General features: G+C 41.5%; 1 protein-coding gene and 1 long non-coding RNA gene across 6 annotated transcripts in view; one reads left to right on the top strand and one right to left on the bottom strand.

Annotated features, from left to right (window-relative positions):
• Positions 1-842: 842 nt before the first annotated feature.
• Positions 843-14,388, top strand: part of LOC148141119 (uncharacterized) — a 79,417-nt gene continuing 65,871 nt past the window's right edge. Inside the window, exons 1-2 of the long non-coding RNA XR_015752806.1 lie at positions 843-1,287; positions 5,235-5,511. This is a non-coding gene — a long non-coding RNA (uncharacterized LOC148141119). The remainder of the gene's footprint in view (positions 1,288-5,234; positions 5,512-14,388) is intronic.
• Positions 10,088-14,388, bottom strand: part of relch (RAB11 binding and LisH domain, coiled-coil and HEAT repeat containing) — a 91,682-nt gene continuing 87,381 nt past the window's right edge. For all 5 annotated transcript variants that reach the window (XM_043719605.2, XM_043719607.2, XM_043719608.2 and 2 more), the window contains 2 exons: positions 14,114-14,184; positions 10,088-11,312 (listed from right to left, as the gene is read on the bottom strand). In XM_043719605.2, the coding sequence (XP_043575540.2) occupies positions 11,192-11,312; positions 14,114-14,184 (192 nt within the window). In that variant the 3' untranslated portion in view covers positions 10,088-11,191. The remainder of the gene's footprint in view (positions 11,313-14,113; positions 14,185-14,388) is intronic.

Below are 14,388 nucleotides of genomic sequence, written 5' to 3'. Positions count from 1 at the left end.
GGGAACAGAGGTCAAATTCCACCATAGCAGCTGCTCAAATTTAAACTTAAGAATAAATAAACGGAAAATCTGCTGCATAGACCAAAGGACTGTTCCCTTCTTTGTATATTGGTTTATAGATTCATCTACCTGGAATTTTAAATGAAAATAAAAATGTTATGCATTTATTTCAATGCATAAAAACATGGAATTTAAATGTATTTTCTAGCCTTGGTAAGAGAGTCATAGTGTCATACAACACGGAAACAGACCCTTCAGCCCAACCAGTCCACAGCAACCATGTTCCCAAACTAATCTAGTCCCACCTGCGCTTGGCCTGTATCCCTCCAAACCTTTCCTATTCATGAACTTACCATATATACTCGTGTAAGAGTCGAATATTTTAGACTATGTTTTAAGGTTAAATTTATGTGGTCGACTATTATATAGATACTACTTTTTAATGGCTGAAATTCATGCCCGTCAAAACTCAGACCATATCATTAGAAGCCCAGTTGATCTCTAAACAAATAAAGAAAAAGACACAATGAATTACAGTAATTACCTGATAAAGAGAACAGAAACAAAAATGAATTAGTAATTACTCCACCTGCCTCTTTCTATTCTTGTTATTTTCTCTTTTATAAATAAAACTTAGCTTGGAGCAGCAATGACATCATCAGTGCAGCTGAGGGCGAGACTGGAATCCCAGACTGGAGCAGAATGGCCTGAAGAACGGAGTGGGACGGCCGGAAGTGTGGAGTGGGACGGCCGGAAGTGTGGAGTGGGACGGCTGGAAGTGTGGAGTGGGACGGCCGGAAGAGTGGAGTGGACAGCCGGAAGAGTGGAGTGGGACGGCCGGAAGAGTGGAGTGGGACGGCCGGAAGAGTGGAGTGGACGGCCTGAAGAACGGAGTGGGATGGCCGGAAGTGTGGAGTGGGACGGCCTGAAGAACGGAGTGGGACGGCCGGAAGAGTGGAGTGGACGGCCGGAAGCATGGAGTGGGACGGCCGGAAGCATGGAGTGGGACGGCCGGAAGCATGGAGTGGGATGGCTGGAAGAGTGGAGTGGATGGCCGGAAGAGTGGAGTGGACGGCCGGAGGCATGGAGTGGGACGGCCGGAAGAGTGGAGTGGACGGCCGGAAGACTGGAGTGGGACGGCCGGAAGCGTGGAGTCCCAGAATGGAGCAGGACAGCCGGCAAACTGGAGGCCCAGAGTGGCGAGGAGCAGCCAAACAAAAAGTGAATACTAATTCTGCTAATTATAGTGCTCGCTCGATAGTGAACTTAAGAAATCTGAAGCCAAAAGTAAGTGTGAATCATATGAAGAACTAAGATTGTCTTTTCCACGAGATATATGGAAAATTCCAGATTTTTTGACCAAAAATAGGGGGTCGACTTTTACATGAGATCACCTTTTTCTCGAGTATATATGGTATCCAAATTTATTTTAACTATTATAACTGTACCTGAATCCACCTCTTCCTCTGGAAGCTCATTCCACACACAGATCACTCTCTGTGTTAAAAAAAAGGTTGCCCTCATGTCCTTTTTAAACCTTTCTCTTCTAACTTTAAAAACATGCTCCACGGCCTTGAATTACCCCACCGTAGGGAAATGACACCTTGCCATTCAGCTGATCTATATTTGTCATGATTTTAAAAATTTTGATAGGGTCACCCCTGGCGACCATGAACTTATCACCAATTGTCATAAAAAACGATCTGGTTTGCCAATGTTTTTTAAACACGGAAATCTGCTGCCCTTACTTGGTCTGGTCTACATGTGACTCCAGACCCACAGCAATATGGTGCACTCTTAACTGGCCTCTGGACTGACCAAGCATGCCATGCAGTTTAGGGAAATCAGAAATGGGAAACAAGTGCTGGCCGAATCAGTAAAGCTGATATCCCATCAAAGTATAAATAAACCACTATAGCCTGTATGAATTTAAATGGAAAGACTGATCCTATCTATTATCTTTGCATGTTGGTTTGTCTGTTTATCCACCTGGGATTCAGAACAACAACTGACCCATACCTCTTCGATAGATGGGACTTTGCTTTAACAAGATCAGGGGCTTTGTTCATTCACAATGGATCAACTGCTGTCTTTCGTAAACATTCTACTTAGAGATTGGATTCAATTCCTCTCCCCATCAGAACCAGTTTCTAGGATCGAAACTGAGAATGAACATGATTGTAACTAAGATCCAGCTGAGACTTCCCCACAATTACAAAGGCTTGGATTCCTAATCCCAGGGAATCTGACTTTCAGTCCCACAACAACAGCTACACAATTTGATTCCAACATAAATAAGTCAGCATAAAAACCCAGGAATTAGAAGTTGGTATTGGAAGAAGTGAATTGAGTAGCAATTGGATCATGTGTCATTAAAAAAAAAGTTCAGAAGAAATTGTTGAGTTGGAGATGATAGTTTTAGAATTTATTTCACACCATTAGGATAACCAAACCATTTTTCTGCTGATTAATCAGCTTGGAAATGTGGTCACTGTTGCAAGATGTGGAGATGACTATGCAAGCAGAAAGGTCCCACAGTCAGCGATGAGAATGGTAATCTGCTTTGATTTGTTAATTTCTTAACTTGATAATGTTAGCTAAGGAATAAACACTGGCTAGAACTATGAGAGAGATCCCCTCCTATTTTCAAATAGTACCTTGTGTGATACACAAATGTTCACTTGAGTAAAACAGTTGAGGGTCTTAGTTTTACACACTGTCCAAAATGCTGTACCTCCAATAGTGTGGGTCAGTGTTGGGATTACAAATAAATCTGTTGGACTATAACCTGGTGTTATGTGACTTCTGATTTTGTCCACCCCAGGCCAATACCAGCACCTCCACATCATAGCTTCACAACCAGGAAACAACAGTAGTGTAGTGACTCACTTTTAAAATATATTTGTGAATTTAACTGAAACAACATTTTCAAACAATACATGACTGAATTAAAGCTTCTAAAATGATGTCAAGAAAATGTAGGATGTAATCTTGTCTTAGAACTGCAGTTTGTTGCAAAAGCAGCACCTAATTAAAACAAATTCCCTCTAACAGGTAAATTAGAAACATATATTTTGAATCATTTTAAAGTGATTATGAACTAGCTTTATACCCAATGAGTATGAGGTTTTTCTTATTAAATGACAGTGTACATTTTCAGTGAATCTCGATAAAATACCATTCCAGAAATGGAGTGGTGCTGGTTTGGGGAATTCCAAAAGGTAGAACATTTCACAAGGAAAACTGTAAACACTGAAAAAACCAGTTTGGTAGACAATCAAGTAGATGTCAACCATGCACAATTGGAAGAGGTTTCTCGACATTGTAAGGTTTCTAAACTATATAGACATCAGTTGCAAAATATATTAAGAAATTTGAGAATATGAACAGAACTCCACTAAATAAAACCGCATTGAGAGTAATTTTAGCTGCACGTTGGCTCAGTGGTTAGCACTGTTGCCTCTCAGTTCCAGGGACCTGATTTGATTCCAGGCTTTGGAGACTGTGTGGAGTTTGTATGTTCTTCCTGTGTCTGCATGGTGTTGTGTGACTTCTGACTTTGTGCTATGTAGGGATTATGCAAGAATCAATTTCCAACTTTGTGGATGATATAAAACATGGAAATATTGTAAACTGTAAGAAAGACTGCATAAAATGGTAAAAGGACATCATAAGTTGGTGGAGTTGACAGATGAAGTTCAATGCTGAGAAGTGGGAAGTGATATGTTTTGGCAGAAACAGCATAGAGATACAGTACAACAGCGAGGGTGCTTTCTTAAAGGGGCATGGAAGCAGAGGGACCTTGATGCAGTGTATATGAGCATAAGTCACTAAAATGGCAAGACAGGTAGAGCAATCAGCTGATAAAGCATCCAGCATCTTAGGCTTTATTAATATAGCTATGGACAGACAGCAAGGAGGTTACAATAAACTTCTTCAAGGTATTTATTCCACCTCAGCTGGAGTATTGTGTACAGTTCTGATCACCACACTTCAGACAGGATGGCAATGTGTTGGTCAGAAAAGAACACTTCCAGGGATGAAGATAGTTTGGGACAATTTTCCTTCCAGAGAAGAAGGCTAAGAGAAGTTTCAGTCGAAGTTTTCAAAAACATTTGAGGGCCGAGCAGTCTACATGGGGAGAAATTATACCCTCTCATTGAGAATGAGGAATGCAGATGTAAGATCATTTGAGAAAGAAGCAAAGGTAATCTGTGAGAAACCCCTTTTCACACAGCGAGTAGTTGGGGTATGGAAGTCACTGCCTGGGAAGTGTGGTGGAGGCAGATTTCATGGAGTCACTTGAGGGCATTGGATGGTTATTTAAATAACAACAGGGTCATGGGGACAAGAGAATGGCATCAAGTCATGATATACAAGATGGGCTGAATGGCCTCTACTAGACCCTAACAATTATTCAATTGCAACAATTCCCTGGGGTCAGGGAGTCCAGAACCAGAGGGCATAGGTTTAGGGTGAGAGGGGAAAGATATAAAAGAGACCTAAGGGGCAACTTTTTCACACAGAGGGTGGTACGTGTATGGAATGAGCTGACAGAGGAAGTGGTGGAGGCTGGTACAATTGCAACATTTAAGAGGCATTTGGATGGGTATATGAATAGGAAGGGTTTGTAGGGATATGGGCCAGGTGCTGGCAGGTGGGACTAGATTGGGTTGGGATATCTGGTCAGCATGGACGGGTTGGACTGAAGGATCTGTTTCCATGCTGTACATCTCTATGACTCTATTCAAAGTCTGTGAGAAGATTTGTAGCTCGGGTGCTCGTTGTTGTGGTTCTGTTCGCCGAGCTGGGAACTTGTGTTGCAGACGTTTCGTCCCCTGTCTAGGTGACATCCTCAGTGCTTGGGAGCCTCCTGTGAAGCGCTTCTGTAATCCGGCATTTGTAGTGGTTTGAATCTGCCGCTTCCGGTTGTCAGTTCCAGCTGTCCATTGCTGTGGTCAGTATATGAGGTCCAGGTCGATGTGCTTATTGATTGAATCTGTGGATGAGTGCCATATTTGTTCATATATTTGGTTGTTGAATGTGAAGTGTGTTGTGAGGCACAGGTCCAGTAGTTTGAGTATGCTGTCTTTGTTCATAGGTTCAATGTTCTGTTGTCTGTTCTGTATGTCCAGCAGGTTGGCTATTGTTTCTCTGGCTAGGGTTTTGTCGATAGAGGTGAACAGTGCCGTTACATTGAATGAGACCATGGTTTCTATGGCACTCATCCACAGATTCAATCAATAAGGACATCGATCTGGACCAAATATACCGACCACTGCAACGGACAGCTGGGACTGACAACCGGAAGCGGCAGATTCAAACCACTATAAATGCCAGAGGAAAGATCACAGAAGCGCTTCACAGGAGGCTCCCAAACACTGAGGATGTCACCTAGACAGGGGACAAAACGTCTGCAACACAAATTCCCAGCTCGGCGAACAGAACCACAACATCTATGACTCTATGATCAAAATGATACCTGGCTTCATCTGAGATCACTGCTAGCAGGTAATAGATTAATGACTTTGTTATTTGACACTTGTAAAGCTAACAAATGAAAATATGGTATAAAGATTTTTTTTTGTATTTAAACAGTGCCTTTTAAAAGCTCAGTACTTGCCAGAGTGATACACAGCGAATGAACTATTGAAGTGTAGCAATCAATTTGCACACAGCAAACTGCCTCAAATGGCAGAGTCACCAGGAAGAGCTCATCGGTGTGTGTGATGTTTCTTGACAGGGAAGACATCTGCAATCACTCCCCACTCTTCTTTCAAATAATACCATGGGATCTTTTATATGCAGACATAGTCTTGTTGCAATGTATCTTTCAGAAACAGGCATAGTACAGCTGTCCAAAACATTATGCCCTAAACAATTATTTTTATAAATTCACAACTCTAAAGTAAAAGTTGACCATAAAAACAGCATAATAAATTAGAAACAAAAACAGAAATTATTGGAAAAACTCAGCACGTCTGGCAGGATCTATGGAAAGAAAGCAGAGTTAAAGTTTTTGATCCAGTGACCATTCTTCAGAATTGACTGCAACTAGAAAGAGGGTCACAGGACCCGTAATGTTAATTCTACTTTCTCTCCACAGATGCTGCCAGACCTGTTGAGTTTTTGTAACAGTGTGTTTTTGTTTGTGACTTCCAACATCCACAGTTCTTTAATTTTTTTTGTTTAGCATAATAAATCAATCAGCAAACACTTGAATTAAATTAGAAGTTACGTTACTGAGCTCATTACATGATACAAAATTCCCATTTGTTGGTGTATTGATTGTACTTTTAACATCTATACAATATTGTTCTGCTTATTTATTTTCTTTTAAGTAACCATTAGATACTTCAGCTGAATTCTGTGGTCTATGGCATCACCTATTCAGAGAAATTGGCATTTTTGTATAGGGCACTTAAATCAAGAAAGAACTAAAGCCCTCAGGTTCAGTTCTTTTAAATAGACTACACCATACAGGTATAGCTGTTGTGGTTCTGTTCGCCGAGCTGGGAATTTGTGTTGCAGACGTTTCGTCCCCTGTCTAGGTGACATCCTCAGTGCTTGGGAGCCTCCTGTGAAGCGCTTCTGTGATCTTTCCTCCGGCATTTGTAGTGGTTTGTATTTGCTGCTTCCGGTTGTCAGTTCTGGCTGTCCGCTGCAGTGGTCGGTATATTGGGTCCAGGTCGATGTGCTTGTTAATTGAATCTGTGGATGAGTGCCATGCCTCTAGGAATTCCCTGGCTGTTCTCTGTTTGGCTTGTCCTATAATAGTAGTGTTGTCCCAGTCGAATTCATGTTGCTTGTCATCTGCATATGTGGCTACTAAGGATAGCTGGTCGTGTCGTTTCGTGGCTAGTTGGTGTTCATGGATGCGGATCATTAGCTGTCTTCCTGTTTGTCCTATGTAGTGTTTTGTGCAGTTCTTGCATGGGATTTTGTACACCACGTTGGTTTTCCTCATGCTGGGCATCGGGTCCTTTGTCCTGGTGAGTTGTTGTCTGAGAGTGGCTGTTGGTTTGTGTGCTGTTATGAGTCCTAGTGGTCGTAGTAGTCTGGCTGTCAGTTCAGAAATGTTCTTGACGTATGGTAGTGTGGCTAGTGCTTTGGGTTGTGGCATGTCTTCATTCCGTTGTTTTTCCCTTCAGCATCTGTTGATGAAATTGCAGGGGTATCCGTTTTTGGCGAATACGTTGTAGAGGTGTTCTTCTTCCTCTTTTTGCAGTTCTGGTGTGCTGCAGTGTGTTGTGGCCCTTTTGAGTAGTGTCTTGATGCAACTTCGTTTGTGTGTGTTGGGGTGGTTGCTTTCATAGTTCAGGACTTGGTCTGTGTGTGTGGCTTTCCTGTATAACTTTGTGGTAAATTCTCCGTTTGGTGTTCTCTGTACCATCACGTCTAGGAATGGGAGTTGGTTGCCCTTTTATTCCTCTCTAGTGAATCTGATTCCTGTGAGTGTGGCGTTGATGATCTGGTGTGTGTTCTCTGTAACCATTAAAAACACAGAAATAGAGAACACACACCAGATCATCAACGCCACACTCATGCAGATGACAAGCAACATGAATTCGACTGGGACAACACTACTATTATAGGACAAGCCAAACAGAGAACAGCCAGGGAATTCCTAGAGGCATGGCACTCATTCACAGATTCAATCAACAAGCACATCGACCCGGACCCAATATACTGACCACTGCAGCGGACAGCCGGAACTGACAACCGGAAGTGGCAGATACAAACCACTACAAATGCTGGAGGAAACATTACAGAAGCGCTTCACAGGAGGCTCCCAAGCACGGAGGATGGCCCCCAGACAGGGGATGAAACGTCTGCAACACAAATTCCCAGCTTGGTGAACAGAACCACAACAACGAGCACCCGAGCTACAAATCTTTTCACAAACTTTGAGGTATAGCTGTAGCAGGATGGAGATTAAGGTTCACTTCTAAGGACAGGTGCATTGAAGAGACAATAAATCAGTTATATGGTCATATCTAAAATATAGAAGTACATGCATTTTAATACGGCAATTACATTTTGCGCAACTCAGCAGGCTAACTTATTTATTACAACACAACTTTGTGAGCAATTGCAGAAGAAACCAGCCAAGGGTTATGTCAGTAAACTGAGAGGACATTGGCAGGTTCAGACACTTCTGCTCAACCATCAGCTCAGGCAGAAAATGGTTTTCCAAGAGCCTTGACTTGTGACAGAAACATTATTTACAACAACACTCCCCAGATACACAGACGGAATTAACACTCCCCCACCACGTATACACAGGTGGAATTAACACTCCCTCCCCTGGATTCACAGGCAGAATTAACTCCCCCCCCCCCCCTCCTCCCCCCCCATAGATATACAGGCGGAATGAACAATTCCCCATCCTTGGATACACAGACTGAATTAACACTGCCCCCCAGATACACAGACTGAATTAACACTCTGCCCCCACCCCCAAATACACAGGTGCAATTAACACACCTCCCCATGGATACACAGACTGAATTAAACCCCCCCCCCCCCCCGATACACAGATGGAATTAAGTGCAGCACAGCAGAAAGAGGAAGGGCCAGATCTCTCCCCACGTTTCTTTGTTTATTGCATATGCTGGATGCGCCAGCAGCTTATACCCATTCTAACCTGTCCTTGAGAGCTGCCTTCTGAATTGCTGCAGTCCTTGGGATGTAGGGCCAACCACAGTGCTGTTAGGAAGGGAGTTCCAGAATTTTCATTTCATCGACAATGAAGGAAGAGCAACAGAATTTCAAGTGAGAATGGTGTGCGCCTTGGAGAGAAGCTTGCTGGTGGCCCCACATATCTGGAATTGTCCTTATATTTTTAAAAATGTAGAGCTCTGGGTTTGGAAGGAGCTGTTGGGGGTGTATGTGTGTTTCTGCTGTGCGCCTTGTAAATGGCACTCCCTGCTGCCACCATGTATCAGTTGTGAAGGGCATTAATTCAAGGGGGGGGGGGTGAATGAGTGGAAGAGAGCAGCTCCAACAACACCCAATGACTCAATAGCATCCAGGATGAAGCAGGACTGGCAGCATATCCACTCTCTCCACTACTGGCACTCAATAGCAGCTATCTGTCCTAGCTACAAGATGCATTGCAGAAACTGTTATGAACCAGACTAAAGCCCCTCCAGATACAACTTGATTGGTCAGACTACTCCAGTTTAAACCAAACACACTTCAGATTACACTACAGTTAACCTACCGAATAAAAATGAAAGAATCAGCTTAACTGTAACTATCAAAATGCTTAAAATATATATTAGTAATTAACTGATACAATATAGTCACATTCCATAAACATTCCCTTGACAAAGACAAATTCAGTAAAACAGAAAGCTCACATGCAGTGCGAGCAGCAGGAAGAGAACCTCGGTTGATAGTTGTGTGAGAGAAATAAGAACTTGCACTTCCAGCTTCCAAGTCCTACCAAATGCAGAAAGCTAAAACTTCAGATTCTGGTTCTGTGGATACCTGACCTCATCCATTCAGGCTGCTTTGATTATTCACATTTCTTTTTCAAAACCCAAGGCCTCACAAGTTGTTTACTTTATTGGTTTTGAGCAGACCACGCTGCACCTCTGTCGCAATGTTTCTTCATTAAAAAAAACCCAGGATAAAATATATCTCAACCCCATTGTATCATCACAAAATTTACTAAGGGTCCATACAGAGCATCTACTAAACCGATAGCCACTACCATTTCAAAAGACAAGGGTAGCAGATACATGAGAGCACCTCCAAATTTCCACCACCCTGAGAATATATGGACATTATTAAGTAAAACTGATAACTATTGAAATCAGAGCAATAGCCTCACCCTCTGGATTATGAATCCAGTCATGTTACCACAATGCTAATTTGTTGCATCAGAATCTAGTGTTTAGGTCTTAAAGAACTGGGATATGTTCAGGACCTGGTATGTAGCAGTGTTTCACATACTCCACCACGCTCATAAATAAATAGATTAAAAACAAAAATCTTTAAACTTTATTCGTGCAAGTGGTTTACTCAGTTCCTTGATATGCGAAAAGGTAAGAATGCTGCATGATTAATGTAAAAAGGGTCGCGGCACAGAAATACTTTTATTGTTTCAATCACCATTCACAAACTATTTAAAATTACATTATTGAATGTCTAATCTACTTGTGTTTTACATGAAATCTTTCAACCAGCGCAAACAAACATTATAAGATTTATATTAAGATTACACAAACTTCCAGCTAGTGAAATATAATAATCTCTGAACTTTACATGGAAAAAAAGTGTATTGCACTGCAGGGTAAACAGTACACTCATGCAGCTTGCGTTTGGTTCATTGTTTAGTTAAATGTAACCGACATCCCTTGGTCACAGTTAAAACTGAGCTGAATTAAAAGCAATGCAGGAATTCAATATTCACAGCCTTTCTGCAATGTCTTTTTGTATAAACATCACAAAACAGATACACTAATTCACATTCCTGATTTTACAAGTGTAAAGTTAGTAAAGAAATCGTGGCTTCTTCATCAACACAACTGAACTATTTAACTGCTTATTGCAAAGAAAGGAGGGTTTTTTTACTGCAACACAACAGAAAATAGTCCTGAATTTAAAAAAGAAACACTAAGTGACAAAACAGCTTCCCTACGGCAATTTCCATGGTCATGTATTATGCTGTAGTCTTGTTTTCTTCTGGTAGGAAGGCACAGGAATATGCTGGTGACTTTTTAATCATCAGTCAAGAATCCAGTCAATAAAAGCAGTCTGAATGGATCCCCCATAATTAAATACACAAATGGTTTCACTTCATTATTTTGACACCAATGTGGAATTTACAATATATCCAAGAGATTACAGATATAGTGCTTCAGTGTATAATACAAGTATTTACTGTTCAAAGTCTCATTGCAGAATAAGGAGAAAAAAAATTGCCCATATCGGAGAAAATACTGGATACAGCAAAAGAAGACAACAACATACATAGACACCGACACTATCGTCTTTACACCCATCACACAGGAAACAGCAATATACACACAAAAATATTAAGTGCAAATATCTTTGGAAGTTAGAATAAAATAATTACCAGAACAAAATTTTTTAAAAAGGCAAAAAATTTACTTCAAGTACAAGATTTTTGACCCACAAGAGGTCATTTTAGTGTGTAAATGGACTGGCTTGCTTCAAATCACTTCTTCCTCTGGAAGACATTCGCCAACATTGCACCGGAAGTGGAGAGCTGACCCATTTTGTTCAAGAACCTTGTCTTTGTGTCTTCACTGACAAGACTTGCAGCAATAGACATTGAGCTGAAGTAACAAACACAAAAAATAACTTGAGGTTCTGTTGAACTTGGCTGCTGAAAACATGGTACAAGTTCAATAACTGACACACATCAAACGACTTTTCATCGTCTCAGGATTCGCACTTCATTTAAAGATGCAATTTTTCATGTTACCTCAAGTTATGCATCAAATTGCAGTCTTTTACAACTTACCTTAAAATTCCAAACCACTGAAACAAAAATAACCAATAATCGCAGGGTTAAAATACAACAGGCTAAAAATTCACTGAATTTGGGATCACCACCACCTCCAAGCCACTCACCATCCCAACTTGGAAATAGATCATTGTTCCTTCAGTATCCCTGGATTTTGTATACTTTGCACTGTACTCCCATACTTGGAGTACATATGATAATAAAACCTAATTCTACTTCTTTCCCTAAAGGCAATGTGGGTCTACCTAAAGCACAAGGACTGCAGAGGTTCAAGATGGCAGCTCACTACCACCTTCTCAAGGGCAACTAGGGACAGGCAATAAATGCTGGTGTAGCTAGTGATGACCACATCCCAAGATTGGGAAAAAAAAACTAGTTTAATGGTAGCATAAAATGTTGTTCCACTGGAGCCTTCTGCATTGTTTCAGTGATATCCAGTGTGAAACAGAACATTGGTGGAAAAGTCTTGGTCTCTCAGAAGATAGGCTGCAGTCTTGCTTGGAATGTAATCTCCACCAGGAGGATCGCATTGTCAGTGATCGGTCATTACTCGCATGACTGTATTCACTCCTAGCCCATTCCAAGCTGCTGCAGGAAACAGAAACATCAGTTCATCTATAGCTTACAGAAATAGTGAGCAAGTAACTGATGGGGCAAGTTGGGTCTGTGTCCTCCGGAGTTTCAAAGATCGAGGCATGATCTCATTGGAATTTACAAAATATTTAAAGGGGTAGACAGGTTAAGTACAAGAAAGATCCCAGAATCACAGAACTGCTACAGTGCAAAAGGAGGCTATTTGGCTGATTGTACCTGCACTGATTCTGAAACCGAGTGCTAATTTCCGCGTAGTCCTGAACTCCATTTTATCTAAATAATCATCTAATGCCCTCTGATGTTTCTCCTGGTTTGGGGAACCTAGAACCGCAAGGTACAATTTAAAAATAACGGGGAAGCCACTTAGGCCGGAGGTGAGGAGAATTCATTTACTCAGAAGGATGTGAAACTTTGGAATTCTCTACCAGAGGGGGCTGAGGATTCTTAGTCTTTTTTCCAGTATGTTTAAGTTAAAGGTTGACAGACTTCCAATTACCGGTGACATACATGGTTATGGGGTAAGTAAAAGATATTGGCGTTTGTTCAGCCGTTATCATATTAATGGCAGGCTAGGCTTGATGGGCTAAATAAACTACTCCTGTTCCTATGATCTGCTGGACACAAGGAAACTAATTTCATTAACTTTCGCCCCTGCCACGTGAGTGTAGAGGCACAGGGAGAGGGACATTCAATTCTCCTATACTGACTATTTCTTAAAATTGGTGGGGTTGCTGATGTGAGATAGTCTTCTGAAATCCTGTACACATTCGCACCTTCATGAAAATCCACCTACTAAAACATTACTGAGGAGAAAGTCCCCTTTCCTTTTGTCCTAACGCACTGGAGATGGAGCACTTGATGGAAAAATACAACTGCAACATTTCAGTTTCTGAGGAGGCAGCTTGCTCATTGAACAGTTTAAAGCTAGGACAGCAAAGCACAGATCGAACCCAGTTTGATAAAGCACTTCAGCTATCTGGACAGATCAGAGGTGCCTGCAGTCTATCCATTTACACTAGGCATCACTATTTGCCACATAAAAGCAAAGCACCACATGAAAGCTCGTTTGAAAAATCACAAATCTGAAACGCTAACCCATTTTTAAATCACTCTCATAAAAACCGCAAGAACTACGGATCACAGCTGGAACTCAGAGACAAAAATAGAAATTTCTGGAAAAGCTCAACAGGTCTGGGGCAGTATCTGTGGTGAGAAATTAGAGTTAACGTTTCAGTCGCATGCCCCTTCCTCAGAAGGGTCCTCACAATCTCTCCACAGATGTTGCCTGGCCTGCTGAGCATTTCTAGCAATTTCAGTTTTTATTCTGTTCCAGTGTGAAATTTTTGGAAGTTTTTAAATTCCAGGCTGAAAACAGCAGACAGCTCTGCAACGTGTCTGATTTTTATTTAAGGTAGAAAAGAATGTTGCCAGATTTTATGAAAAGCAGGCCAGTAAGTGACACATAGACAGAAACTTTCTGTCCCTTTCTCTCTTGAAATAAGATTCTAGCAAACTATGGTCAAGCATCTGAAAGTGCAGTCTGACGAAGTGCAATTTTTTTGCAACACTTATGAGACTTAGGTGTAAAATGGTTTATTTCTCATTCACTCCCCCATCTGCATCAGAAATTTGGCTAACAGAACATCAAACTACATCAGCTGTCATGATCATCTGCCCCCTGCTCTTCCCAATCCCTAAAACAGAAACAAGAACTGCAAATGCTGGAGATCTGAAACAAACAAAAACAGAATCGCTGGAGAATTTCAGGAGATCTGGCAGCATCTGTAGACAGAGAAACAGTTAACATTCAGTATCTGTCAGCTCACTCCTTTCCCCTCCACCATCTGCCTCATCAGCACAATACCACTTTTCCTAGCTGCCGTTAGTTCTCAAGGAGGGTCAATGGACTTACAATATTAACTCCATTTTCTCTTCACAGATGCTGCCCAGACTTGGGAGTTTCTCCAGCAATTTCTGTTTTTGACTGTCTCACCAAGACAGATTTTGAATAGTTACCTCTGGGGCTCTTGGACAGTCCTGTTCTCTACCTTCTGTTCACATTCCTTAATCATGGAGCCAAGAATAACCTGAAATGAAGCATAGCGAATAACACTCAACATTTATTATTTTAATACATGTGGCAAATTCTTGCATATAAAACAACACTGCATTTGTCCAGCACCTTTCATGATAGCCAATGAAGTACTCTGGAAGTGTGAATGCTTTCCTTCTGTGCTGACATGGAACCAATCCAGAGTCTGACCAGTCGCAGCCAATGTGGTCAATTGCCA

This window comes from Chiloscyllium plagiosum, unplaced genomic scaffold, assembly GCF_037043375.1.
Source record: "Chiloscyllium plagiosum isolate Xiang-an unplaced genomic scaffold, Cpla_swu_hap1 HiC_scaffold_34, whole genome shotgun sequence".
Taxonomy (NCBI): Eukaryota; Metazoa; Chordata; class Chondrichthyes; order Orectolobiformes; family Hemiscylliidae; genus Chiloscyllium; species Chiloscyllium plagiosum.
Note: the sequence above shows the minus strand (reverse complement) of the source record. Positions and strands in the feature narration are given on the sequence as shown.